Raw genomic sequence first — 27723 nt, 5'->3', positions numbered from 1 at the left:
TCTTTCAGGTTCCACCCACCACCTGGTTCAAAGAAGGTTTAGTTTTAGTTTTTTGGGTTATTTTTAATGGCAGCATCCCATTTTAATATCAGTGTCTGTTTCAGTTATTTATTGCTGTATAATAAACCATCTCATAACCTAGTGGCTCAAAACAGCATTTATCTTGTTCACAAATCTTTGGACAAGGCTGAGTAAGGCCAACTCATTTCTTCTTCATTTGGCATCACCTGGGATGACTGGAAGCTGGGAACTAGAATCTTCTAAAACCTCGTTCATGCACATGTTGGGCTATTGAGGCTGGCTTTGGGCTAGGATGTTATCCTAGGATGTACAGTATCTCAGTACTTTTTATACATATATACATAAGTATAAGTATATATATATATATAAGCATAAATATATGTATATATACATATACATATATACTTTGAAACATTTATACATTTATACAAACTATACATGGTAGCTTTATATACATTTTAGGCTGGCATAATTTTATTCCTATTTATATAAATTTGAATTTTTAGTCTGAAATCATGTATTCTTATGACCTTTTAATCCTTTGAAGGCCCTTACTTTTCATTAAATCATAATTTGGGACAACTGTGATGAGCTTTAGCAAAACTATATTTGATTTAATCTTCCCACTGCTATTTATAATTTTTTAAGCAATTTTACAAATAATTTGCTCATTTCAAAGCTCAATTACTATCATTTGGGCATAAGTTTGTCCAACACAAGGAGAATTGTAGCTCTGTAATTTATTAATTGGGCATTGGATCTCCATTTTCAGATTAATGAGGGGTGGCAGGATTCTTGTGTAGCAGGAATGGAGGTCAGGGGGAGAGGTGAAAGCCAGGTCATCTAGGGTCTTGAAGGCCATTAGAATGACTTCACTTATGTTCTGAGATAGTTATCTGTTAAAAGGGTTTGAGCAGAGGATTGAACATGTGAGGAACTCTGACATTAACTGAAGCCTCTAATAAAGAAGAGGGAAAACATTTCATACGGTAGAATTTACCAGTGTTAGTCCCACCTATATACCCATTTGTTCTTGAGACTTCAGTCGATTGGGAAGCTTTGCGAAAATTCATCCACAAGGAATGGATAGTGGGGCTGAACTAATTATCTCAGTAACATAATACTGACTAGGCAGGATAACATCTTTTTGTGTCTTTAACCAAATTCATTAAACAGCCATAATGTGTACATGATAGGAAAAGGAGATGAACTGATGTTTGTACTGAAATTTTCCGAGTACATAGGTTAAAGTTATATGTTGTTAACATAATTTAATAGTAAGATGATTTATAAAACCAGTAACAGAAATGTCTTATTAGGTCGCTGTGAGACAACTTCAAGAAGAACTGGCCGATACCCTAAAAAAACTATCTATGTCAGAGGCTTCACTGGAGGAGACATCACGTTGTCGTACGAATTTAGAAGATGAGGTACAGGACTTAAAGAAAAAACTGGCTCAGAGTAGGAATCAGGTATGTATGAAATGTCACATGTCAAGTTAATCTGTAGTTGGTTAAATAATATGAAGTGTTTTAGGATGCTTATTTCCATGGACCACTTCCTTCTGTATTTTCATTATAATTAATTTAATATAATTTTAGTATCCCCACAATGTACTTATTTCTTAAACTTTGACTCTCATTCTGTTATTTGTGTTATACATTTTTCTCTTATAGTTGTTACCCTTAGGAAAGTTGAAACTTACACGTCATTCCTCACAGAAATTGGGACTTTTTTCCTACTAAATAATTTTTCTAAAAGACTTATTTATTTATTTGTGGTGGGGGTGGGGGTCGGAGAGGCAGAGGGAGATGGAGAGAATTTCAAACAGACCCCTTCCCAGAAAGAGCCCCATGCTGGCTTGATTCCATGACCCATAAGATCATGACCTGAGCTAAAATCCCCAGTTGGATGCTTAACCAACTGAGCCACCCAGGTGCGCTAAACAATGTTTTTTAATGATATCTCTGTTATCGTGATGAGCTAAGCCGTGTAAAAGCAGAAGATAATGTTTAATAGAATGTTCCAGAAACTTGTCTTATTTTTCATCTCCACTCTTTTGAATGGATACAGAATCTGTACTGATTTCAGGATAACTTGTATAGAAAAGTGATTTCCCAAACCAGTTGAACTTAGACATTTCCTTTGTTTTCTTTTCCTCTTCAATATATAATAAATGCACAGAAATATTTAGATCATGTATACACCCAAAAGAGAGAATTAAGAAAATTATCTAGGTGTTGCCATTGGATTTTTTTTAAAGCTTTATTGAGATAGAATACACATTCCATACAATTCACCCATTTAATATGTGTAGTTCAATGTTTCTGAGTATATTGATAGAGTTGAGCAACCATTACTGCCATCAAGTAGAACATTTTAATGACCCTGAAAAGAAACCCTTAATCGTTGCCCCCAGGCTCAGGCAACCACCAGTCTACTTCCCGCCTCTGTAGAGTTGCCCATTCTGAATATTTCTTATGTATAGGAATCACACAGTGTGTGGTCCTTTGCGACTAGCTTCCTTCGCTTAATGTTTTTGGGGTTCATCTGTGTCATAGCATATATCAGTGCTTCATTCCTTATTATCAAACAGTACTCCACTGGGGGCTAAAACCCTTGATCATTCATCATTTGATGCACCTTTGGGTTGTTTCCACTTTTTGGCCATTAACAATGCTGCTGTGAACGTTCATTTAGTTCTTGTCTAGACATCTGTTTTTATTTCCCTGCCATCACATTTGTATCCTCTCAGTTAATTGGGTTGATTTCACCATCTCTCAGTCTTTTTTTTTTTTAAATTAACATATAATGTATTATTTGTTTCAGGGGTACAGGTCTGTGATTCATCGGTCTTCAAGAATTCACAGCCCTCAGCATAGCATATACCCTCCCCATGTTCATCACCCAGCCACCCCATCCCTTGCACCTCCCCCCCTCCAGCAACCCTCAGTTTGTTTCCTGAGATTAAGAGTTTGTCTCCCTCCCCAGTCCCATCTTGTTTCAATTTTTCCTTCCCTACTCCCCCAAACCCCCATGTTGCCTCTCAAATTCCTCATATCAGAGAGCGCATATCATAATTGTCTTTCTCTGATTGACTTGTCTCACTCAGCATAATACCCTCCCTTTAGTTCCATCCACATCATTGCAAATGGCAAGATTTCGTTTCTTTTGATGGCTGCATAGTAGTCCATTGTGTATATATACCACATCTTCTTTATTCATTCATCTGTTGATGGACATCTAGGTTCTTTCCATCGTTTGGCTATTGTGGACATTGCTGCTATAAACATTCGGGTACACGTGCCCCTTTGGATACCTACATTTGTATCTTTAGGGTAAATACTCAGTAATGTGGTTGCTGGGTCATAAGGTAGCTCTATTTTCAATTTCTTGAGGAACCTCCATGCTGTTTTCCAGAGTGGCTGCACCAGCTTACATTCCCACCAACAGTGTAGGAGGGTTCCCTTTTCTTCACATCCTTGCCAACACCTGATGTTTCCTGACTTGTTAATTTTAGCCATTCTGACTAGTGTGAGATGGTATCTCAGTATAGTTTTGATTTGTATTTCCTTGGTGCCAAGTGATGTTGAGCACTTTTTCATCTGTCTGTTGGCCATTTGGGTGTCTTCTTTGCAGAAATGTCTGTTCCTGTCCTCTGCCCATTTCCTGATTGGATTATTTGTTCTTTAAGTGTTGAGTATGATAAGTTCTTTATAGACTTTGGATACTAGCCCTATATCTGATATGTCATTTGCAAATATCGTCTCCCATTTTGTCAGTTGTCTTTTGGTTGTGTTAACTGTTTCCTTTGCTGTGCAAAAGCTTTTGCTCTTGACGAAGTCCCGATAGTTCATTTTTTGCCCTTGCGCCCCTTGCTTTTGGGGATGTTTCTAGGAAGAAGTTCTTGCGACTGAGGTCAAAGAGGTTGCCATCTGTGTTCTCCTGAAGGATTATGATGGATTCCTGTCTCTCACATTGAGGTCCTTCATCCATTTGGAGTCTATTTTTGGGTGTGGTATAAGGAGATGGTCCAGTTTCATTCTTCTGCTTGTGGCTGTTCAATTTTCCCGGCACCATTTGTTTTTTTTTTTTTTAAGATTTTATTTATTTATTTGATAGACAGAGATTACAAGTAGTCAGAGAGGCAGGCAGGGAGAGAAGAGAGGAGGAAGCAGGCTTCCTGCTGAGCAGAGAGCCCGATGTGGGGCTCGATCCCAGGACCCTGGAATCATGACCCAAGCCGAAGGCAGAGGCTTTAACCCACTGAGCCACCCAGGCGCCCATGGCACCATTTGTTGAAGAGACTGTCTTTTTTCCATTGGGCATTCTTTCCTGCTTTGTTGAAGATCAGTTGACCATAGACTTGAGGGTCCCTTTCTGGGCTCTCTATTCTGTTTCATTGATCTATGTGTCTGTTTTTGTGCCAGTACTACACTGTCTTGATGATGACAGCTTTGTCATAGAGCTTGAAGTCTGGAATTGTGATGCCTCCAGCATCAAGCCTTGCATTAGGCTCCCTGCTCAGCAGAGGGCCTGCTTCTCCCTCTCCCTCTGCAGCTCCCCCTGCTTGTGTTCTCTCTGTCTGTCAAATAAACAAATTAAATGTAAAAAAAAAAAAACCCACAAAAATTTAATTATGTTGAGTTGAGCATCTCATCTTTTTACGTGTGTTATTATCCATTTCTATATCTTCCTTAAAGACCGAATCAATTATTTTGTCCATTTCTTTATTGGATTGTCTTTTCATTATTGTAAGAGTTATTTGCGTATCCTAAATACAGATCCCTTATCAGATATAAGATTTTCAAATCTTTTCTCTTATTCAGTAGCTTGACTTTTCGCTTTATTGATGGTGATGTTTGAAGCAAAGACGTGTTTAATTTTGATGAAGTATACTTAATCTTTTTTTGTCTTTTGGTGTCATATCTAAGAAACTGTTGCCAAATCCAGTCACAAATGATACACCTATGTTTTTTTTCTAAGAGTTTTATAGTTTTACCTCTTATGTTTTGAGTAAATTTTGTATATATGCCATGAGGTAGAGGTCTAATTTTATTACTTTGCATGTGGATATCCATTTGTCCTAGTACCATTTGTTAAAAAGACTATTCTTATTCCATTTAATTTTTTTATACCCTCGTTATACGTCAGTTCACCATAATGTAGCATTTTCTTTTTAGATTGTCAGTTCTAATACATTGATCTATATGTCTATCCTTATGTCACTGTCCAATCAAATTTTATGAGACATCTTCCCTAGTCCTCTGGTGAATTACCACTCACTTATGTAATAATAAAAGTCACTGTAGTAGAGCTTAACCTTACTCCTGTAGACATTTTTTGCTTCTTAAAAAGGAGACTTTTACCAACTTATGCCTTGCTGACTCCCTGATCCAATGAGAAATTAGGCTCAAAAAGCTAGAGTCCTATTTCTTTTCTCCATTCATATCTCTAGTCTCTCACTCAGTGCCTCGCATATCCATTTTCATCAGATCTTGGTTGTAGGATCTGCTGTCTACTATTTACTTCATTATGTTTTATGAACTTGTTATAAAGTGTAGACTCATCCGTAAATTTCACCATCTAGGACGGAAAAGATGAACTCTGGGCCTTCAGCTTTCCTGTTTTGAAATCTTGCTAATCCAAAATTGCAACTCACAATTCGATACTCTTTTGACCTGGTTCTTGTGTATAGCACTCGTGTTGATCCTATTCTTGGCACAGATCCTACATTCTCAGAAAACTCAGTTGTCTTTATCCATCTTCTTTTAGTTTAAATAGAAAGATATGTACTTTAATAGCTCAATACATAATTAATGGAATAAACATTTATTACATTATTTCCAGAATACAGCTGTAAATTATCAGGTTTTATTTAATGGAGTTATCAGAGACAAGTAGTAGATAATCAGTTTAAGTTCCAAAAAAAAAAAAAAAAAAAATTTCAAAGCCTGTTTGTATGATATGGGAAAGCTTTGTGGCACAACGTAAAGACGAGGTGGTCTTACTTATCTGCCCACATAAACAAGCTTGGAGTAAGATAAAGGAGAAGGTTATATTCAATTTAAAGAATGCCAAAGGATAGTACATTTGGTTTTCTAATGAAAAGATTAAAAATGATTCCATAATGTTCTCTTTATTTCCTCACTGATGAAAACAGAATAAAGATTGAGTATTAGATTGATTAAAAAATACTCAAAGCTGCCTATTTCTTTAAGAATTTCAGTTAATGGAGATCAGGTAAAAGGTCAGATTTTGGTTATTAAACTATTTCTAATTTTTCAGCTATTATACTTCAAATCACATTGTCTCTCTGCTTGCAAGTTTTTCTTTTCCCCTAGCTTGAGGGGAAATTCTGAAAAGGCGTTCCTGCCAGTTGTAATAATTTGTAATTGAAGGGAATCTTAGAAAAATATCTTAAGAGAAAGGAAGACGGTGGCAGAGTAAGAGGAGCCTAGGTTCACCTAATCCCTGAAGACTAAGAGAACAAAGTCCACTAATAGAGAGAAGAGGCCACATCAAAGAAGGTAGGAAGTACAGAGATGTCGTTAAGGAGAGAAACAGGTCCTGGCTGCTGCAGAGGAGAAGGGAGTCTTGGTCATGGAGAAGGGCAGGAGCGAGACATGGGACTGCACAAAGAGAACATTTCCCTGTAGCCACTGGCTACACTGGAAAGTGAAAGGAGCTTAATTTCATGAGTTCTTACAACCAGGGGGACTTAAAACCTGGACTTATAAAGGTCACTGGGCTTGGCTGGGATAGAGCCTGTAGGGCGCTGTGCTGCTCTTGGAGAGAAGGCAGGCAAACAACCCGGGAACATACAGCATGGAAACAGTGATCTGAATGCTGTCTGGGGCATACAGTAGGGAAATTACTCTTCTCAGAGCATTTCCCTGAGAGGCAGTGTTCACAGAGACCCCTCTATGGGAACAAAGGCCATTTCCCTCCACTGCCTCTCAGCACAAGCAGAGAGCCATCTGTGGGAAGCAGTGCAGCTCGGACACTGGCTGCCTAATCTGCTTACACCGAGCACCCTCGCTTTGCACTCCAGTGGAACTGCCCTGCTCAATCATTCTTGCCTCAGTTCCACCACAGCAGGCCTTTCCCCCAGAAAATCAGCACAAGCCCCTGCCCACACCACATCTGACCAGATTCGGGAGGGCCTCAGTTCCAGTGGAGGTGGTGACAGGTCTCATTTCACAAGCACACCAGAGCACACCTAGTTCAAAGTTGCTACCTTCAGGCCAGGTACCAAACACTGCCCACAGCGCTTAGGGAGAGCCTCTGCAGATATCTGGCCTGAAGGATAGAGCAGCCAGAACACAACAGCAGAGTGCATGCAGCACACACTAGATACTCCCCTAAGCACGAGACCCTGGGCACTACATGATGTCTTTTTACATAAGTCCATTACTTTTGGGAGCAGATGATGTAACTGGCTTTTCTAACACAGAGAAGCTGGTAGACACTTAGATAAAATGAGAAAACAGAGGAATTTGTCTCAAATGAGAGAACAGGATAAGGCCACGGGTCCAGAGATTTAAGTGAGACAGACGTAAATATCATGGCTGATGGAGGATTTAAAGCAGTGATCATAGGGATACTCACCGGACTTGAGAAAAGGATGGACAACATCAGTGAGACCCTTACAACAGAGATAAAAGAGTTAAAAAAGAATCAGAGATGAAGAATGGAATAAATGAGACAAGAAGCACACCTAATGAAATGAACAGCAGGCTGGAAAAAAACAGAGGAACAAATTAACAACTTAGAAGTCAAATTAATGGAAAGCAATGAAGCCAAAGAAGGGAGAGAAAGAAGAATTATGCAAAATGAGACCAGACCTAGGGAACTCAGTGACTCCATCAAATATAATAACGTTCATGTTATAGGAGTCCCAGTAGAAGAAGGGAGAAAAAAGGTGTAAGAAAACTTGTTTCTAGAAATAATAGCAGAAAACTTCCCTAATCTAGGGAAGGCAACAGACATCAAGATCCAGGAGACACCGAAAACTATCAAAATCAACAATAGTAGGCCAACACCAAGACCTACTGTAATTGAATTTTCAAAATATACTGATAAAGAAAACATCTTAAAAGCAGGAAAGCAAGTCAGTAACTTCCAGGGGAAACCCCTTAAGGCTAGCAGGAAGTTTTTCAGCAGAAACTTTGCAAGCCAGAAGGGAGTGGTATTATCTATTCAATGTGGTGAATGGGAAAAATCTGTAGCCAAAAATACTCTATCCAGCAAGCCTATTACTCAGAATAGGAGATATAGAGTTTCCCGGATTAAAAACTAAAGGAGTTTGTGACTGCCACAAGAACTATTAAAGGGGACTCTTTGAGTGGAAAGAAGAGACCAAATGTGACAGTATAAGGCAGGAAACACAAAAGTAGCAAAAAATGAACATTTATATAAAAAATAAGGAACTCAGGAAAGAAGGATATAAAATATAATACCTTACCTAAATCATGGGGAGAAGAGAAAAGAATGGGCTCAAACTGAAAGACCAGCAGCTTAATATAGACGGCTATATGCAGAAGTGGTTATATACAAATTACATATCAGAAACCACTAATAGTGGTGCCTGGGTGGCTTAGTTGGTTAAGCATCTGACTTGATTTCAGCTCAGGTCATAATCTCAGGGTTGTGAGATTGATCCCTGCACTGCACTCTATTCCGGCCATGGAGTCTGCTTAAGATTCTCTTTCCCTCTCCCCACTCCACTTGTGCCCTCTCTAAAAAGAAATCAAAACCACTGATAAACACTCAAAGAGGAGAAAGAAATCCAAATATATCACTAAAACCAGTAAAACATCGAAGACACAAAAAATGATCAGAGAAAATCTCCAGAAACAACCACAAAGCAAGTAGTAAAATGACAAATACATATCTATCGATAATTACTTTGGATATAAATGGGGTAAGTGCTCCAATCAAAAGACACAGGATGTCAGAGTGGATTAAAGAAGAAGGAGAAGGAGAAGGAGAAGAAGAAACAAGACCCATGTATAAGCTGCTTGCAAGAGTTTTATTTTTGTCATAAGGACACTTGCAGATTGGAAGTCAGGGGATGGAAAAAACATGTATCCTGCAAATGGATATCAGAAGAAAGTCAGAATAGTAAGACTTAAATTGGACAAAAGAGAGTCTAAAAGAAAGACTGTAGTAAGAGACAAGAGCACTATATCATAATAAAGAGGACAGTCTGACAGGAAGAAGAGCTATGAATTGTAAATATTTATGCACCCAACATGGGATCACCCAAGTACATAAAACAATTAATGACTAACATAAAAGAACTAATTGATAATAATACAATAATACTAGGGCCCTTTAATTTTATTATATATGTTTTAAATGAAATTCATTGCTTTTATTCCTAATTGCAAAGGTATCCATGAAGACAATGTACAATTCAGATATTTTAGGAAGGAATAGAAATAACCAATAGTTGCGTACTTTCACACACCACTTACATCAATGGACAGATCAGAAATTCAACAAGGAAACGGTGGCTTTATATGATGCACTGGACTAGATGGACTAAAGAGATATATTCAAAATATTCCATCCTTAAACAACAGAATCCACATTCTGGAACATTCTGTAGAATAGATCACATATTAGGCCACAAAATAAGTCTTTTTTTAAAATTTAACTTTATTTTTTTTTTCAGTGTTCCCAACTTCATTGTTTATGCACCACACCCAGTGCTCCATGCAATATGTGCCCTCCATAATCCCCACAACACCGGTCTTAATAAATACAAGAAGACTGAAGTCATACCATGCACCTTTTCTGATCACAATACTATTAAATTAGAAGTCAGCCACAGGAAACACTCTGAAAGACCACAAATACATGTGGGTTAAGTAACATTCTACTAAACAATGAATGGACCAAAAGGAAATAAAAGAATAAATTTTTAAAAAATACATGGAAGCAAATGAAAATGAAAACACAATTGCCCAAACTTTTGAGATACAGTAAATATGGTTCTAAGACGGAAGTATATAGCAATACAGGCCTACGTCAAGAAAGAAGAAAAATCTAAAAACAGCCTAACCTTCACCTAAAGAAGCTAGAAAAAGAACAAGAAATGAAGCCTGAAGTCAGCAGAAGGACGGAGATAATAAAAATTAGAGCAGTAGTAGTAGTGGGTAGCTCAGTTGGTTAAGCAGCAGACTCTTGATTTCAGCTCAGGTCGTGATCTCAGAGTCCTGGGATTGAGCCCTGCTTTTGGCTCTGTACTTAGTGGGGAGTCTACTTGAGGATTCTCTCATTCCCTCTCCATTTGACCCTCTCCCCACTTTCTCTTTCTCTCAAATAAATTTTTTTTTTTAAAAATTAGAGCAGAAGAAAACACTATAGAAACTTTAAAAAGACAAAAATAGAAGAGATCAATGAAACCAGGAGCTGGTTCTTTGAAAAAATGAATAAAACCGATAAAGCTTTAGCCAGAGCTATCAGAAAGAAGAGAAGAAGGACCCAAATAATATCACAGATGAGAGAGGAGAAATAACAACCAACACCACAGAAATGCAGACAATTATAAAAGGATATCATGAACAACTATATGCCAGCAATGTGGACAATGTAGAAGAAATGGACAAATTCCTAGAAACATATAAATTACCAGAACTGAAACAAGAATAGAAAATTTGAACAGACTGAAAACCAGCAAAAAAATTGAATCATTAATCCAAAAACTATGAACAAACACAAGTCCAGGACCAGAGGCAAATTCTACCGAGCATTTAAAGGAAGAGTTAGTATCTATTCTCAAACTATTCAAAAAAACAGAAAAGGAAGGAAAAACTCCAAATTCATTCTATGAGGCCAGTATTACCCTGATACCAAAATGAGACAAAGACACCCCAAAAAGAACTCTAAGCCAATCTCTTTGGTGAACATGGACGCAAAAATCCTCAACAAAATACTCGCAAACGGAATCCAACAATACATTAAAAAAATCATCACGATGATCAAATGGGATTTATTCCTAGGTTATGGGGGTGTTTTAATATCAGCAAATCAATCATTGTGATACACTAAATTAATAAAAGGAGAAGAATCATCTGATCATTTCAAAAGATGTAGAAAAAACATTTGAGGGGCACCTGGGTGGCTCAGTGGGTTAAATCCTCTGCCTTTGGCTCAGGTCATGATCTCAGGGTCCTGGGATCAAGCCCCACATCGGGCTCCCTGCTCGGCAGGGAGCCCGCTTCCCCCCCACCTCTCTGCCTGCCTCTCTGCCTACTTGTGATCTCTGTCTGTCAAATAAATAAATAAAATCTTTTAAAAAAAATAGCATTTGACAAAGTGCAACATCTATTCATGATAACAAAGTAAAACATCAATTCATGATAAAAACCCTCAACAGGGGCACCTGGGTGGCTCAGTGGGTTAAAGCCTCTGCCTTCAGTTCAGGTCATGATCCCAGGGTCCTGAGATCGAGCCCCACATCGGGCTCTCTGCTATGCAGGGAGCCTGCTTCTTCCTTTCTCTCTCTGCCTGCCTCTCTGCCTACTTGTGATCTCTGTCAAATAAGTAAATAAAATCTTAAACAAACAAACAAACAAACAAACAAAACCCCTCAACACAGTAGGTTTAGAAGGAACATACTTCAACATAATAAAGGTCATATATAAAAAATGCACAGGTAATGACATCCTAAATGGGGGAAAACGGAAAGAAAAACCTCTTAGATCTTGCTTCTGGTTATGGGCTTCTTCTGATTAGCACTGTTTGTCATTATTAAATTAAGCTTAGGAGCACCTGGGTGGCTCAGATGGTTAAATGTCTGCCTTCGGCTCAGGTCATGGTCTCCAGGTCCTGGGATCGAGTCCCATGTCAGGCTCCCAGCTCAGCAGGGAGTCTGCTTCTCCCTCTCCTCTGCCTCTCCCCCTGCTTGTGCTCTGTCTCTCCATATCTCTCCCAAATGAATAAATTTTAAAAAATTAAAAAAAATTAATCTTAACATTTATTACTTCCCACTTTAATGGAGACTAGTTTCTACTGTATAAATTATGTATCTTATTAACTCTTCTTGTCATCCGTTTTTCTATCTGTTTGTTTTTTCTTAACGAACTCCCCAACGTTTAGTGGCTTAAATAAATAACATTTATTTTGTTGACAAATCTACTGTTAGGAAAAGCGTGGCCAGGACAGCTTGTTTCTCTTCCCCTAGCTTCAGGTGGGGCAGCTGAAAGGCTTGGGGCTGGACCTGTTTGAAGATTTGTTCACTCACATCTGGTGGTGTTGATGCTGGCTATTGCCTAGGGCTATCGTTGGGGCAGGCACCCGAAACACCCCCGAAACACTGAAGGCACACCTGGACTCTTTGTGGCCTGAACTTTCTTACAAGATGGGGGGCTCAATTCCAACAAAGCTGCCTGAGCTGCAGAGCAAGGCAGAAGCTCTATTGTCTTTTGCAACCTAGCCTTGGAATACACATTGTGATGCTCACAATTCACCATATTGTGTTAGGAGAAAGTCACTAAGATAGGCCCATGGTCTTTTTTTTTTTTTTTAATGGAATGAATATGTAAAACCTATGAGATTAAGAGTCACTTATGGTTTTTCTCCCTCCCAATCCCATCTTGTTTCATTTATTCTTCTCCTATCCCCCTAACCCCCCATGTTGGGGGTTGCTGGGGGGAGGTGGGGTTGGGAGAGGGGGAGGGGGTTATGGACATTGGGGAGGGTATGTGCTATCGTGAGTGCTGTGAAGTGTGTAAACCTGGTGATTCACAGACCTGTACCCCTGAGGATAAAAATACATTATATGTTTATTAAAAAGAAAAAAAAGGACAGATGAATACCCAACTTTTGGAGCAACATGGACGGGACTGGAAGTGATTATGCTGAGTGAAATAGGTCAAGCAGAGAGAGTCAAGTATCATATGATTTCACTTATTTGTGGAGCATAACAAATAACATGGAGGACCTTGGGAGATGGAGAGGAGAAGGAAGTTGAGGGAAATTGGAAGGGGAGGCGAACCATAGGCGACAATGGACTCTGAAAAACAACCTGAGGGTTTTGAAGGGGCAGGGGTGGGAGGTTGGGGGAACCAGGTGGTGGATAATAGGGAGGGCACGTATTGCATGGAGCACTGGGTGTTGTGCAAAAACAATGAATACTGTTACGTTGAAAAAATAAATAAGTTAATTAAAAATAGGTAAAAAAAAAAAAACACAAAAACCTATGCACACATTTAAAAAGCAGCGTGATTTACCCACTAGCCACAATTTTTTATATTCCTCCCACATGAAAAATACACTCACCTCCCCACCATACCTCCCATAAATCTCAGTTCTCCTGGCACTGGGTTTAGGCCTGAGTCCAACATCTTATCATCTTAGTCAGGTACAGCAGGGATAAGGTGCCTGAAGTATAGTCCCTTGAGTGCAAGTGAACCCTTGTGAATTAAGGAAGACAGTTCTCTACCACTCAAAATGGAACACTCTGGTAACCTGCTGAGGACTCTCCCATTGAAAGCAGATGGGAGGCACACTAGTCCATAGCAGTTTTGAAACACACCCTGAAGCATGCTGTCAGTTCTTCAGTTAGGACTTGGTCCTAACCACCCGAATGCTTCTCCATGGCTGTTTGCTTTACTCTTTGAGCTCTTGGTTCTGTCCTTTTCCTAAGGAATGACCTGTGTTTGTAGCTGCTTTTTCAGCCTGCTTCCTCCTGGTGGGACTTCTAAGACTCAATGGCCTATTTTTAGTTTGTACTATCTTGGTCTCTTTTAGTCCAAGCTCGCAAACACTGTTTTTGCTACTATAATTCTCTTCGTTTTTTGAGTTTTCCGTGAATATGATTGGATTTCATGCCATTAGAAAAGCCATTCTCCTGGGTCTTTTTGAGATAAGCTTTTCACCTCAGGTTTCCTGTGCAGCTCTCATTTGACAATGCCTTTCAAATTCTCATACTCTTAAGATCCTTAAAGAAATTTGAGGCACATCTTAAATCCTTCTCAAGTCTTAATAAAGGGTTTATAGTTTTGGCTTCACCCATAGGCCGTGTCTTCCAGGATTTGCTTTTATCTCAGAAGCCATTTCTTTATTTTAGCGTTATTTGACAATACAGCATGTGGAGAGGCTGTAAATGAGGAACAGGTAGATGAACCCAGTAAGTCCTGGTTCCTTCATATTGAATAGTCTTTCTTTAGCTTCTCTCTCCTGTCAGTTTTACTTTCAAGTGGTTTGTGGCACGAGTTCCTTTTCCCTCTAGTGTCATTTTCTTCACTTGTCTAGAAGCCTTTGCTGTAAGCCTCTTCAAGGGCCGTCAGGTTTCCGCAAACAGTCATTGGAAGCCCTTTTGGTTTTCATTCTTACTCTTCTCTGCTTCTCACTCTCAGTCTTCTTTCAGGTTCCACCCACCACCTGGTTCAAAGAAGGTTTAGTTTTAGTTTTTTGGGTTATTTTTAATGGCAGCATCCCATTTTAATATCAGTGTCTGTTTCAGTTATTTATTGCTGTATAATAAACCATCTCATAACCTAGTGGCTCAAAACAGCATTTATCTTGTTCACAAATCTTTGGACAAGGCTGAGTAAGGCCAACTCATTTCTTCTTCATTTGGCATCACCTGGGATGACTGGAAGCTGGGAACTAGAATCTTCTAAAACCTCGTTCATGCACATGTTGGGCTATTGAGGCTGGCTTTGGGCTAGGATGTTATCCTAGGATGTACAGTATCTCAGTACTTTTTATACATATATACATAAGTATAAGTATATATATATATATAAGCATAAATATATGTATATATACATATACATATATACTTTGAAACATTTATACATTTATACAAACTATACATGGTAGCTTTATATACATTTTAGGCTGGCATAATTTTATTCCTATTTATATAAATTTGAATTTTTAGTCTGAAATCATGTATTCTTATGACCTTTTAATCCTTTGAAGGCCCTTACTTTTCATTAAATCATAATTTGGGACAACTGTGATGAGCTTTAGCAAAACTATATTTGATTTAATCTTCCCACTGCTATTTATAATTTTTTAAGCAATTTTACAAATAATTTGCTCATTTCAAAGCTCAATTACTATCATTTGGGCATAAGTTTGTCCAACACAAGGAGAATTGTAGCTCTGTAATTTATTAATTGGGCATTGGATCTCCATTTTCAGATTAATGAGGGGTGGCAGGATTCTTGTGTAGCAGGAATGGAGGTCAGGGGGAGAGGTGAAAGCCAGGTCATCTAGGGTCTTGAAGGCCATTAGAATGACTTCACTTATGTTCTGAGATAGTTATCTGTTAAAAGGGTTTGAGCAGAGGATTGAACATGTGAGGAACTCTGACATTAACTGAAGCCTCTAATAAAGAAGAGGGAAAACATTTCATACGGTAGAATTTACCAGTGTTAGTCCCACCTATATACCCATTTGTTCTTGAGACTTCAGTCGATTGGGAAGCTTTGCGAAAATTCATCCACAAGGAATGGATAGTGGGGCTGAACTAATTATCTCAGTAACATAATACTGACTAGGCAGGATAACATCTTTTTGTGTCTTTAACCAAATTCATTAAACAGCCATAATGTGTACATGATAGGAAAAGGAGATGAACTGATGTTTGTACTGAAATTTTCCGAGTACATAGGTTAAAGTTATATGTTGTTAACATAATTTAATAGTAAGATGATTTATAAAACCAGTAACAGAAATGTCTTATTAGGTCGCTGTGAGACAACTTCAAGAAGAACTGGCCGATACCCTAAAAAAACTATCTATGTCAGAGGCTTCACTGGAGGAGACATCACGTTGTCGTACGAATTTAGAAGATGAGGTACAGGACTTAAAGAAAAAACTGGCTCAGAGTAGGAATCAGGTATGTATGAAATGTCACATGTCAAGTTAATCTGTAGTTGGTTAAATAATATGAAGTGTTTTAGGATGCTTATTTCCATGGACCACTTCCTTCTGTATTTTCATTATAATTAATTTAATATAATTTTAGTATCCCCACAATGTACTTATTTCTTAAACTTTGACTCTCATTCTGTTATTTGTGTTATACATTTTTCTCTTATAGTAGTTACCCTTAGGAAAGTTGAAACTTACACGTCATTCCTCACAGAAATTGGGACTTTTTTCCTACTAAATAATTTTTCTAAAAGACTTATTTATTTATTTGTGGTGGGGGTGGGGGTCGGAGAGGCAGAGGGAGATGGAGAGAATTTCAAACAGACCCCTTCCCAGAAAGAGCCCCATGCTGGCTTGATTCCATGACCCATAAGATCATGACCTGAGCTAAAATCCCCAGTTGGATGCTTAACCAACTGAGCCACCCAGGTGCGCTAAACAATGTTTTTTAATGATATCTCTGTTATCGTGATGAGCTAAGCCGTGTAAAAGCAGAAGATAATGTTTAATAGAATGTTCCAGAAACTTGTCTTATTTTTCATCTCCACTCTTTTGAATGGATACAGAATCTGTACTGATTTCAGGATAACTTGTATAGAAAAGTGATTTCCCAAACCAGTTGAACTTAGACATTTCCTTTGTTTTCTTTTCCTCTTCAATATATAATAAATGCACAGAAATATTTAGATCATGTATACACCCAAAAGAGAGAATTAAGAAAATTATCTAGGTGTTGCCATTGGATTTTTTTTAAAGCTTTATTGAGATAGAATACACATTCCATACAATTCACCCATTTAATATGTGTAGTTCAATGTTTCTGAGTATATTGATAGAGTTGAGCAACCATTACTGCCATCAAGTAGAACATTTTAATGACCCTGAAAAGAAACCCTTAATCGTTGCCCCCAGGCTCAGGCAACCACCAGTCTACTTCCCGCCTCTGTAGAGTTGCCCATTCTGAATATTTCTTATGTATAGGAATCACACAGTGTGTGGTCCTTTGCGACTAGCTTCCTTCGCTTAATGTTTTTGGGGTTCATCTGTGTCATAGCATATATCAGTGCTTCATTCCTTATTATCAAACAGTACTCCACTGGGGGCTAAAACCCTTGATCATTCATCATTTGATGCACCTTTGGGTTGTTTCCACTTTTTGGCCATTAACAATGCTGCTGTGAACGTTCATTTAGTTATTGTCTAGACATCTGTTTTTATTTCCCTGCCATCACATTTGTATCCTCTCAGTTAATTGGGTTGATTTCACCATCTCTCAGTCTTTTTTTTTTTAAATTAACATATAATGTATTATTTGTTTCAGGGGTACAGGTCTGTGATTCATCGGTCTTCAAGAATTCACAGCCCTCAGCATAGCATATACCCTCCCCATGTTCATCACCCAGCCACCCCATCCCTTGCACCTCCCCCCCTCCAGCAACCCTCAGTTTGTTTCCTGAGATTAAGAGTTTGTCTCCCTCCCCAGTCCCATCTTGTTTCAATTTTTCCTTCCCTACTCCCCCAAACCCCCATGTTGCCTCTCAAATTCCTCATATCAGAGAGCGCATATCATAATTGTCTTTCTCTGATTGACTTGTCTCACTCAGCATAATACCCTCCCTTTAGTTCCATCCACATCATTGCAAATGGCAAGATTTCGTTTCTTTTGATGGCTGCATAGTAGTCCATTGTGTATATATACCACATCTTCTTTATTCATTCATCTGTTGATGGACATCTAGGTTCTTTCCATCGTTTGGCTATTGTGGACATTGCTGCTATAAACATTCGGGTACACGTGCCCCTTTGGATACCTACATTTGTATCTTTAGGGTAAATACTCAGTAATGTGGTTGCTGGGTCATAAGGTAGCTCTATTTTCAATTTCTTGAGGAACCTCCATGCTGTTTTCCAGAGTGGCTGCACCAGCTTACATTCCCACCAACAGTGTAGGAGGGTTCCCTTTTCTTCACATCCTTGCCAACACCTGATGTTTCCTGACTTGTTAATTTTAGCCATTCTGACTAGTGTGAGATGGTATCTCAGTATAGTTTTGATTTGTATTTCCTTGGTGCCAAGTGATGTTGAGCACTTTTTCATCTGTCTGTTGGCCATTTGGGTGTCTTCTTTGCAGAAATGTCTGTTCCTGTCCTCTGCCCATTTCCTGATTGGATTATTTGTTCTTTAAGTGTTGAGTATGATAAGTTCTTTATAGATTTTGGATACTAGCCCTATATCTGATATGTCATTTGCAAATATCGTCTCCCATTTTGTCAGTTGTCTTTTGGTTGTGTTAACTGTTTCCTTTGCTGTGCAAAAGCTTTTGCTCTTGACGAAGTCCCGATAGTTCATTTTTTGCCCTTGCGCCCCTTGCTTTTGGGGGTGTTTCTAGGAAGAAGTTCTTGCGACTGAGGTCAAAGAGGTTGCCGTCTGTGTTCTCCTGAAGGATTATGATGGATTCCTGTCTCTCACATTGAGGTCCTTCATCCATTTGGAGTCTATTTTTGGGTGTGGTATAAGGAGATGGTCCAGTTTCATTCTTCTGCTTGTGGCTGTTCAATTTTCCCGGCACCATTTGTTTTTTTTTTAAGATTTTATTTATTTATTTGATAGACAGAGATTACAAGTAGTCAGAGAGGCAGGCAGGGAGAGAAGAGAGGAGGAAGCAGGCTTCCTGCTGAGCAGAGAGCCCGATGTGGGGCTCGATCCCAGGACCCTGGAATCATGACCCAAGCCGAAGGCAGAGGCTTTAACCCACTGAGCCACCCAGGCGCCCATGGCACCATTTGTTGAAGAGACTGTCTTTTTTCCATTGGGCATTCTTTCCTGCTTTGTTGAAGATCAGTTGACCATAGACTTGAGGGTCCCTTTCTGGGCTCTCTATTCTGTTTCATTGATCTATGTGTCTGTTTTTGTGCCAGTACTACACTGTCTTGATGATGACAGCTTTGTCATAGAGCTTGAAGTCTGGAATTGTGATGCCTCCAGCATCAAGCCTTGCATTAGGCTCCCTGCTCAGCAGAGGGCCTGCTTCTCCCTCTCCCTCTGCAGCTCCCCCTGCTTGTGTTCTCTCTGTCTGTCAAATAAACAAATTAAATGTAAAAAAAAAAAAAACCCACAAAAATTTAATTATGTTGAGTTGAGCATCTCATCTTTTTACGTGTGTTATTATCCATTTCTATATCTTCCTTAAAGACCGAATCAATTATTTTGTCCATTTCTTTATTGGATTGTCTTTTCATTATTGTAAGAGTTATTTGCGTATCCTAAATACAGATCCCTTATCAGATATAAGATTTTCAAATCTTTTCTCTTATTCAGTAGCTTGACTTTTCGCTTTATTGATGGTGATGTTTGAAGCAAAGACGTGTTTAATTTTGATGAAGTATACTTAATCTTTTTTTGTCTTTTGGTGTCATATCTAAGAAACTGTTGCCAAATCCAGTCACAAATGATACACCTATGTTTTTTTTCTAAGAGTTTTATAGTTTTACCTCTTATGTTTTGAGTAAATTTTGTATATATGCCATGAGGTAGAGGTCTAATTTTATTACTTTGCATGTGGATATCCATTTGTCCTAGTACCATTTGTTAAAAAGACTATTCTTATTCCATTTAATTTTTTTATACCCTCGTTATACGTCAGTTCACCATAATGTAGCATTTTCTTTTTAGATTGTCAGTTCTAATACATTGATCTATATGTCTATCCTTATGTCACTGTCCAATCAAATTTTATGAGACATCTTCCCTAGTCCTCTGGTGAATTACCACTCACTTATGTAATAATAAAAGTCACTGTAGTAGAGCTTAACCTTACTCCTGTAGACATTTTTTGCTTCTTAAAAAGGAGACTTTTACCAACTTATGCCTTGCTGACTCCCTGATCCAATGAGAAATTAGGCTCAAAAAGCTAGAGTCCTATTTCTTTTCTCCATTCATATCTCTAGTCTCTCACTCAGTGCCTCGCATATCCATTTTCATCAGATCTTGGTTGTAGGATCTGCTGTCTACTATTTACTTCATTATGTTTTATGAACTTGTTATAAAGTGTAGACTCATCCGTAAATTTCACCATCTAGGACGGAAAAGATGAACTCTGGGCCTTCAGCTTTCCTGTTTTGAAATCTTGCTAATCCAAAATTGCAACTCACAATTCGATACTCTTTTGACCTGGTTCTTGTGTATAGCACTCGTGTTGATCCTATTCTTGGCACAGATCCTACATTCTCAGAAAACTCAGTTGTCTTTATCCATCTTCTTTTAGTTTAAATAGAAAGATATGTACTTTAATAGCTCAATACATAATTAATGGAATAAACATTTATTACATTATTTCCAGAATACAGCTGTAAATTATCAGGTTTTATTTAATGGAGTTATCAGAGACAAGTAGTAGATAATCAGTTTAAGTTCCAAAAAAAAAAAAAAAAAAAAATTTCAAAGCCTGTTTGTATGATATGGGAAAGCTTTGTGGCACAACGTAAAGACGAGGTGGTCTTACTTATCTGCCCACATAAACAAGCTTGGAGTAAGATAAAGGAGAAGGTTATATTCAATTTAAAGAATGCCAAAGGATAGTACATTTGGTTTTCTAATGAAAAGATTAAAAATGATTCCATAATGTTCTCTTTATTTCCTCACTGATGAAAACAGAATAAAGATTGAGTGTTAGATTGATTAAAAAATACTCAAAGCTGCCTATTTCTTTAAGAATTTCAGTTAATGGAGATCAGGTAAAAGGTCAGATTTTGGTTATTAAACTATTTCTAATTTTTCAGCTATTATACTTCAAATCACATTGTCTCTCTGCTTGCAAGTTTTTCTTTTCCCCTAGCTTGAGGGGAAATTCTGAAAAGGCGTTCCTGCCAGTTGTAATAATTTGTAATTGAAGGGAATCTTAGAAAAATATCTTAAGAGAAAGGAAGACGGTGGCAGAGTAAGAGGAGCCTAGGTTCACCTAATCCCTGAAGACTAAGAGAACAAAGTCCACTAATAGAGAGAAGAGGCCACATCAAAGAAGGTAGGAAGTACAGAGATGTCGTTAAGGAGAGAAACAGGTCCTGGCTGCTGCAGAGGAGAAGGGAGTCTTGGTCATGGAGAAGGGCAGGAGCGAGACATGGGACTGCACAAAGAGAACATTTCCCTGTAGCCACTGGCTACACTGGAAAGTGAAAGGAGCTTAATTTCATGAGTTCTTACAACCAGGGGGACTTAAAACCTGGACTTATAAAGGTCACTGGGCTTGGCTGGGATAGAGCCTGTAGGGCGCTGTGCTGCTCTTGGAGAGAAGGCAGGCAAACAACCCGGGAACATACAGCATGGAAACAGTGATCTGAATGCTGTCTGGGGCATACAGTAGGGAAATTACTCTTCTCAGAGCATTTCCCTGAGAGGCAGTGTTCACAGAGACCCCTCTATGGGAACAAAGGCCATTTCCCTCCACTGCCTCTCAGCACAAGCAGAGAGCCATCTGTGGGAAGCAGTGCAGCTCGGACACTGGCTGCCTAATCTGCTTACACCGAGCACCCTCGCTTTGCACTCCAGTGGAACTGCCCTGCTCAATCATTCTTGCCTCAGTTCCACCACAGCAGGCCTTTCCCCCAGAAAATCAGCACAAGCCCCTGCCCACACCACATCTGACCAGATTCGGGAGGGCCTCAGTTCCAGTGGAGGTGGTGACAGGTCTCATTTCACAAGCACACCAGAGCACACCTAGTTCAAAGTTGCTACCTTCAGGCCAGGTACCAAACACTGCCCACAGCGCTTAGGGAGAGCCTCTGCAGATATCTGGCCTGAAGGATAGAGCAGCCAGAACACAACAGCAGAGTGCATGCAGCACACACTAGATACTCCCCTAAGCACGAGACCCTGGGCACTACATGATGTCTTTTTACATAAGTCCATTACTTTTGGGAGCAGATGATGTAACTGGCTTTTCTAACACAGAGAAGCTGGTAGACACTTAGATAAAATGAGAAAACAGAGGAATTTGTCTCAAATGAGAGAACAGGATAAGGCCACGGGTCCAGAGATTTAAGTGAGACAGACGTAAATATCATGGCTGATGGAGGATTTAAAGCAGTGATCATAGGGATACTCACCGGACTTGAGAAAAGGATGGACAACATCAGTGAGACCCTTACAACAGAGATAAAAGAGTTAAAAAAGAATCAGAGATGAAGAATGGAATAAATGAGACAAGAAGCACACCTAATGAAATGAACAGCAGGCTGGAAAAAAACAGAGGAACAAATTAACAACTTAGAAGTCAAATTAATGGAAAGCAATGAAGCCAAAGAAGGGAGAGAAAGAAGAATTATGCAAAATGAGACCAGACCTAGGGAACTCAGTGACTCCATCAAATATAATAACGTTCATGTTATAGGAGTCCCAGTAGAAGAAGGGAGAAAAAAGGTGTAAGAAAACTTGTTTCTAGAAATAATAGCAGAAAACTTCCCTAATCTAGGGAAGGCAACAGACATCAAGATCCAGGAGACACCGAAAACTATCAAAATCAACAATAGTAGGCCAACACCAAGACCTACTGTAATTGAATTTTCAAAATATACTGATAAAGAAAACATCTTAAAAGCAGGAAAGCAAGTCAGTAACTTCCAGGGGAAACCCCTTAAGGCTAGCAGGAAGTTTTTCAGCAGAAACTTTGCAAGCCAGAAGGGAGTGGTATTATCTATTCAATGTGGTGAATGGGAAAAATCTGTAGCCAAAAATACTCTATCCAGCAAGCCTATTACTCAGAATAGGAGATATAGAGTTTCCCGGATTAAAAACTAAAGGAGTTTGTGACTGCCACAAGAACTATTAAAGGGGACTCTTTGAGTGGAAAGAAGAGACCAAATGTGACAGTATAAGGCAGGAAACACAAAAGTAGCAAAAAATGAACATTTATATAAAAAATAAGGAACTCAGGAAAGAAGGATATAAAATATAATACCTTACCTAAATCATGGGGAGAAGAGAAAAGAATGGGCTCAAACTGAAAGACCAGCAGCTTAATATAGACGGCTATATGCAGAAGTGGTTATATACAAATTACATATCAGAAACCACTAATAGTGGTGCCTGGGTGGCTTAGTTGGTTAAGCATCTGACTTGATTTCAGCTCAGGTCATAATCTCAGGGTTGTGAGATTGATCCCTGCACTGCACTCTATTCCGGCCATGGAGTCTGCTTAAGATTCTCTTTCCCTCTCCCCACTCCACTTGTGCCCTCTCTAAAAAGAAATCAAAACCACTGATAAACACTCAAAGAGGAGAAAGAAATCCAAATATATCACTAAAACCAGTAAAACATCGAAGACACAAAAAATGATCAGAGAAAATCTCCAGAAACAACCACAAAGCAAGTAGTAAAATGACAAATACATATCTATCGATAATTACTTTGGATATAAATGGGGTAAGTGCTCCAATCAAAAGACACAGGATGTCAGAGTGGATTAAAGAAGAAGGAGAAGGAGAAGGAGAAGAAGAAACAAGACCCATGTATAAGCTGCTTGCAAGAGTTTTATTTTTGTCATAAGGACACTTGCAGATTGGAAGTCAGGGGATGGAAAAAACATGTATCCTGCAAATGGATATCAGAAGAAAGTCAGAATAGTAAGACTTAAATTGGACAAAAGAGAGTCTAAAAGAAAGACTGTAGTAAGAGACAAGAGCACTATATCATAATAAAGAGGACAGTCTGACAGGAAGAAGAGCTATGAATTGTAAATATTTATGCACCCAACATGGGATCACCCAAGTACATAAAACAATTAATGACTAACATAAAAGAACTAATTGATAATAATACAATAATACTAGGGCCCTTTAATTTTATTATATATGTTTTAAATGAAATTCATTGCTTTTATTCCTAATTGCAAAGGTATCCATGAAGACAATGTACAATTCAGATATTTTAGGAAGGAATAGAAATAACCAATAGTTGCGTACTTTCACACACCACTTACATCAATGGACAGATCAGAAATTCAACAAGGAAACGGTGGCTTTATATGATGCACTGGACTAGATGGACTAAAGAGATATATTCAAAATATTCCATCCTTAAACAACAGAATCCACATTCTGGAACATTCTGTAGAATAGATCACATATTAGGCCACAAAATAAGTCTTTTTTTAAAATTTAACTTTATTTTTTTTTCAGTGTTCCCAACTTCATTGTTTATGCACCACACCCAGTGCTCCATGCAATATGTGCCCTCCATAATCCCCACAACACCGGTCTTAATAAATACAAGAAGACTGAAGTCATACCATGCACCTTTTCTGATCACAATACTATTAAATTAGAAGTCAGCCACAGGAAACACTCTGAAAGACCACAAATACATGTGGGTTAAGTAACATTCTACTAAACAATGAATGGACCAAAAGGAAATAAAAGAATAAATTTTTAAAAAATACATGGAAGCAAATGAAAATGAAAACACAATTGCCCAAACTTTTGAGATACAGTAAATATGGTTCTAAGACGGAAGTATATAGCAATACAGGCCTACGTCAAGAAAGAAGAAAAATCTAAAAACAGCCTAACCTTCACCTAAAGAAGCTAGAAAAAGAACAAGAAATGAAGCCTGAAGTCAGCAGAAGGACGGAGATAATAAAAATTAGAGCAGTAGTAGTAGTGGGTAGCTCAGTTGGTTAAGCAGCAGACTCTTGATTTCAGCTCAGGTCGTGATCTCAGAGTCCTGGGATTGAGCCCTGCTTTTGGCTCTGTACTTAGTGGGGAGTCTACTTGAGGATTCTCTCATTCCCTCTCCATTTGACCCTCTCCCCACTTTCTCTTTCTCTCAAATAAATTTTTTTTTTTAAAAATTAGAGCAGAAGAAAACACTATAGAAACTTTAAAAAGACAAAAATAGAAGAGATCAATGAAACCAGGAGCTGGTTCTTTGAAAAAATGAATAAAACCGATAAAGCTTTAGCCAGAGCTATCAGAAAGAAGAGAAGAAGGACCCAAATAATATCACAGATGAGAGAGGAGAAATAACAACCAACACCACAGAAATGCAGACAATTATAAAAGGATATCATGAACAACTATATGCCAGCAATGTGGACAATGTAGAAGAAATGGACAAATTCCTAGAAACATATAAATTACCAGAACTGAAACAAGAATAGAAAATTTGAACAGACTGAAAACCAGCAAAAAAATTGAATCATTAATCCAAAAACTATGAACAAACACAAGTCCAGGACCAGAGGCAAACTATACCGAGCATTTAAAGGAAGAGTTAGTATCTATTCTCAAACTATTCAAAAAAACAGAAAAGGAAGGAAAAACTCCAAATTCATTCTATGAGGCCAGTATTACCCTGATACCAAAATGAGACAAAGACACCCCAAAAAGAACTCTAAGCCAATCTCTTTGGTGCACATGGACGCAAAAATCCTCAACAAAATACTCGCAAACGGAATCCAACAATACGTTAAAAAAATCATCACGATGATCAAATGGGATTTATTCCTAGGTTATGGGGGTGTTTTAATATCAGCAAATCAATCATTGTGATACACTAAATTAATAAAAGGAGAAGAATCATCTGATCATTTCAAAAGATGTAGAAAAAACATTTGAGGGGCACCTGGGTGGCTCAGTGGGTTAAATCCTCTGCCTTTGGCTCAGGTCATGATCTCAGGGTCCTGGGATCAAGCCCCACATCGGGCTCCCTGCTCGGCAGGGAGCCCGCTTCCCCCCCACCTCTCTGCCTGCCTCTCTGCCTACTTGTGATCTCTGTCTGTCAAATAAATAAATAAAATCTTTTAAAAAAAACAGCATTTGACAAAGTGCAACATCTATTCATGATAACAAAGTAAAACATCAATTCATGATAAAAACCCTCAACAGGGGCCCCTGGGTGGCTCAGTGGGTTAAAGCCTCTGCCTTCAGTTCAGGTCATGATCCCAGGGTCCTGAGATCGAGCCCCACATCGGGCTCTCTGCTATGCAGGGAGCCTGCTTCTTCCTTTCTCTCTCTGCCTGCCTCTCTGCCTACTTGTGATCTCTGTCAAATAAGTAAATAAAATCTTAAACAAACAAACAAACAAACAAACAAAACCCCTCAACACAGTAGGTTTAGAAGGAACATACTTCAACATAATAAAGGTCATATATAAAAAATGCACAGGTAATGACATCCTAAATGGGGGAAAACGGAAAGAAAAACCTCTTAGATCTTGCTTCTGGTTATGGGCTTCTTCTGATTAGCACTGTTTGTCATTATTAAATTAAGCTTAGGAGCACCTGGGTGGCTCAGATGGTTAAATGTCTGCCTTCGGCTCAGGTCATGATCTCCAGGTCCTGGGATCGAGTCCCATGTCAGGCTCCCAGCTCAGCAGGGAGTCTGCTTCTCCCTCTCCTCTGCCTCTCCCCCTGCTTGTGCTCTGTCTCTCCATATCTCTCCCAAATGAATAAATTTTAAAAAATTAAAAAAAATTAATCTTAACATTTATTACTTCCCACTTTAATGGAGACTAGTTTCTACTGTATAAATTATGTATCTTATTAACTCTTCTTGTCATCCGTTTTTCTATCTGTTTGTTTTTTCTTAACGAACTCCCCAACGTTTAGTGGCTTAAATAAATAACATTTATTTTGTTGACAAATCTACTGTTAGGAAAAGCGTGGCCAGGACAGCTTGTTTCTCTTCCCCTAGCTTCAGGTGGGGCAGCTGAAAGGCTTGGGGCTGGACCTGTTTGAAGATTTGTTCACTCACATCTGGTGGTGTTGATGCTGGCTATTGCCTAGGGCTATCGTTGGGGCAGGCACCCGAAACACCCGAAACACTGAAGGCACACCTGGACTCTTTGTGGCCTGAACTTTCTTACAAGATGGGGGGCTCAATTCCAACAAAGCTGCCTGAGCTGCAGAGCAAGGCAGAAGCTCTATTGTCTTTTGCAACCTAGCCTTGGAATACACATTGTGATGCTCACAATTCACCATATTGTGTTAGGAGAAAGTCACTAAGATAGGCCCATGGTCTTTTTTTTTTTTTTTTTAATGGAATGAATATGTAAAACCTATGAGATTAAGAGTCACTTATGGTTTTTCTCCCTCCCAATCCCATCTTGTTTCATTTATTCTTCTCCTATCCCCCTAACCCCCCATGTTGGGGGTTGCTGGGGGGAGGTGGGGTTGGGAGAGGGGGAGGGGGTTATGGACATTGGGGAGGGTATGTGCTATCGTGAGTGCTGTGAAGTGTGTAAACCTGGTGATTCATAGACCTGTACCCCTGAGGATAAAAATACATTATATGTTTATTAAAAAGAAAAAAAAGGACAGATGAATACCCAACTTTTGGAGCAACATGGACGGGACTGGAAGTGATTATGCTGAGTGAAATAGGTCAAGCAGAGAGAGTCAAGTATCATATGATTTCACTTATTTGTGGAGCATAACAAATAACATGGAGGACCTTGGGAGATGGAGAGGAGAAGGAAGTTGAGGGAAATTGGAAGGGGAGGCGAACCATAGGCGACAATGGACTCTGAAAAACAACCTGAGGGTTTTGAAGGGGCAGGGGTGGGAGGTTGGGGGAACCAGGTGGTGGATAATAGGGAGGGCACGTATTGCATGGAGCACTGGGTGTTGTGCAAAAACAATGAATACTGTTACGTTGAAAAAATAAATAAGTTAATTAAAAATAGGTAAAAAAAAAAACACAAAAACCTATGCACACATTTAAAAAGCAGCGTGATTTACCCACTAGCCACAATTTTTTATATTCCTCCCACATGAAAAATACACTCACCTCCCCACCATACCTCCCA

At 38.8% G+C, this 27723-nt stretch overlaps 1 protein-coding gene across 1 annotated transcript in view; it reads left to right on the top strand.

Annotated features, from left to right (window-relative positions):
* LOC123946516 (ankyrin repeat domain-containing protein 26-like) overlaps window positions 1–27723 on the top strand; it is a 166323-nt gene that overhangs the window by 118572 nt on the left and 20028 nt on the right. The window contains 2 exon segments of the mRNA XM_046011878.1: window positions 1341–1493; window positions 15737–15889. Of these exon segments, the coding sequence (XP_045867834.1) occupies window positions 1341–1493; window positions 15737–15889 (306 nt within the window).

Source organism: Meles meles, chromosome 7, assembly GCF_922984935.1.
Source record: "Meles meles chromosome 7, mMelMel3.1 paternal haplotype, whole genome shotgun sequence".
Classification (NCBI taxonomy): domain Eukaryota; kingdom Metazoa; phylum Chordata; class Mammalia; order Carnivora; family Mustelidae; genus Meles; species Meles meles.
This window is presented reverse-complemented; position numbering and strand designations above follow the sequence as displayed.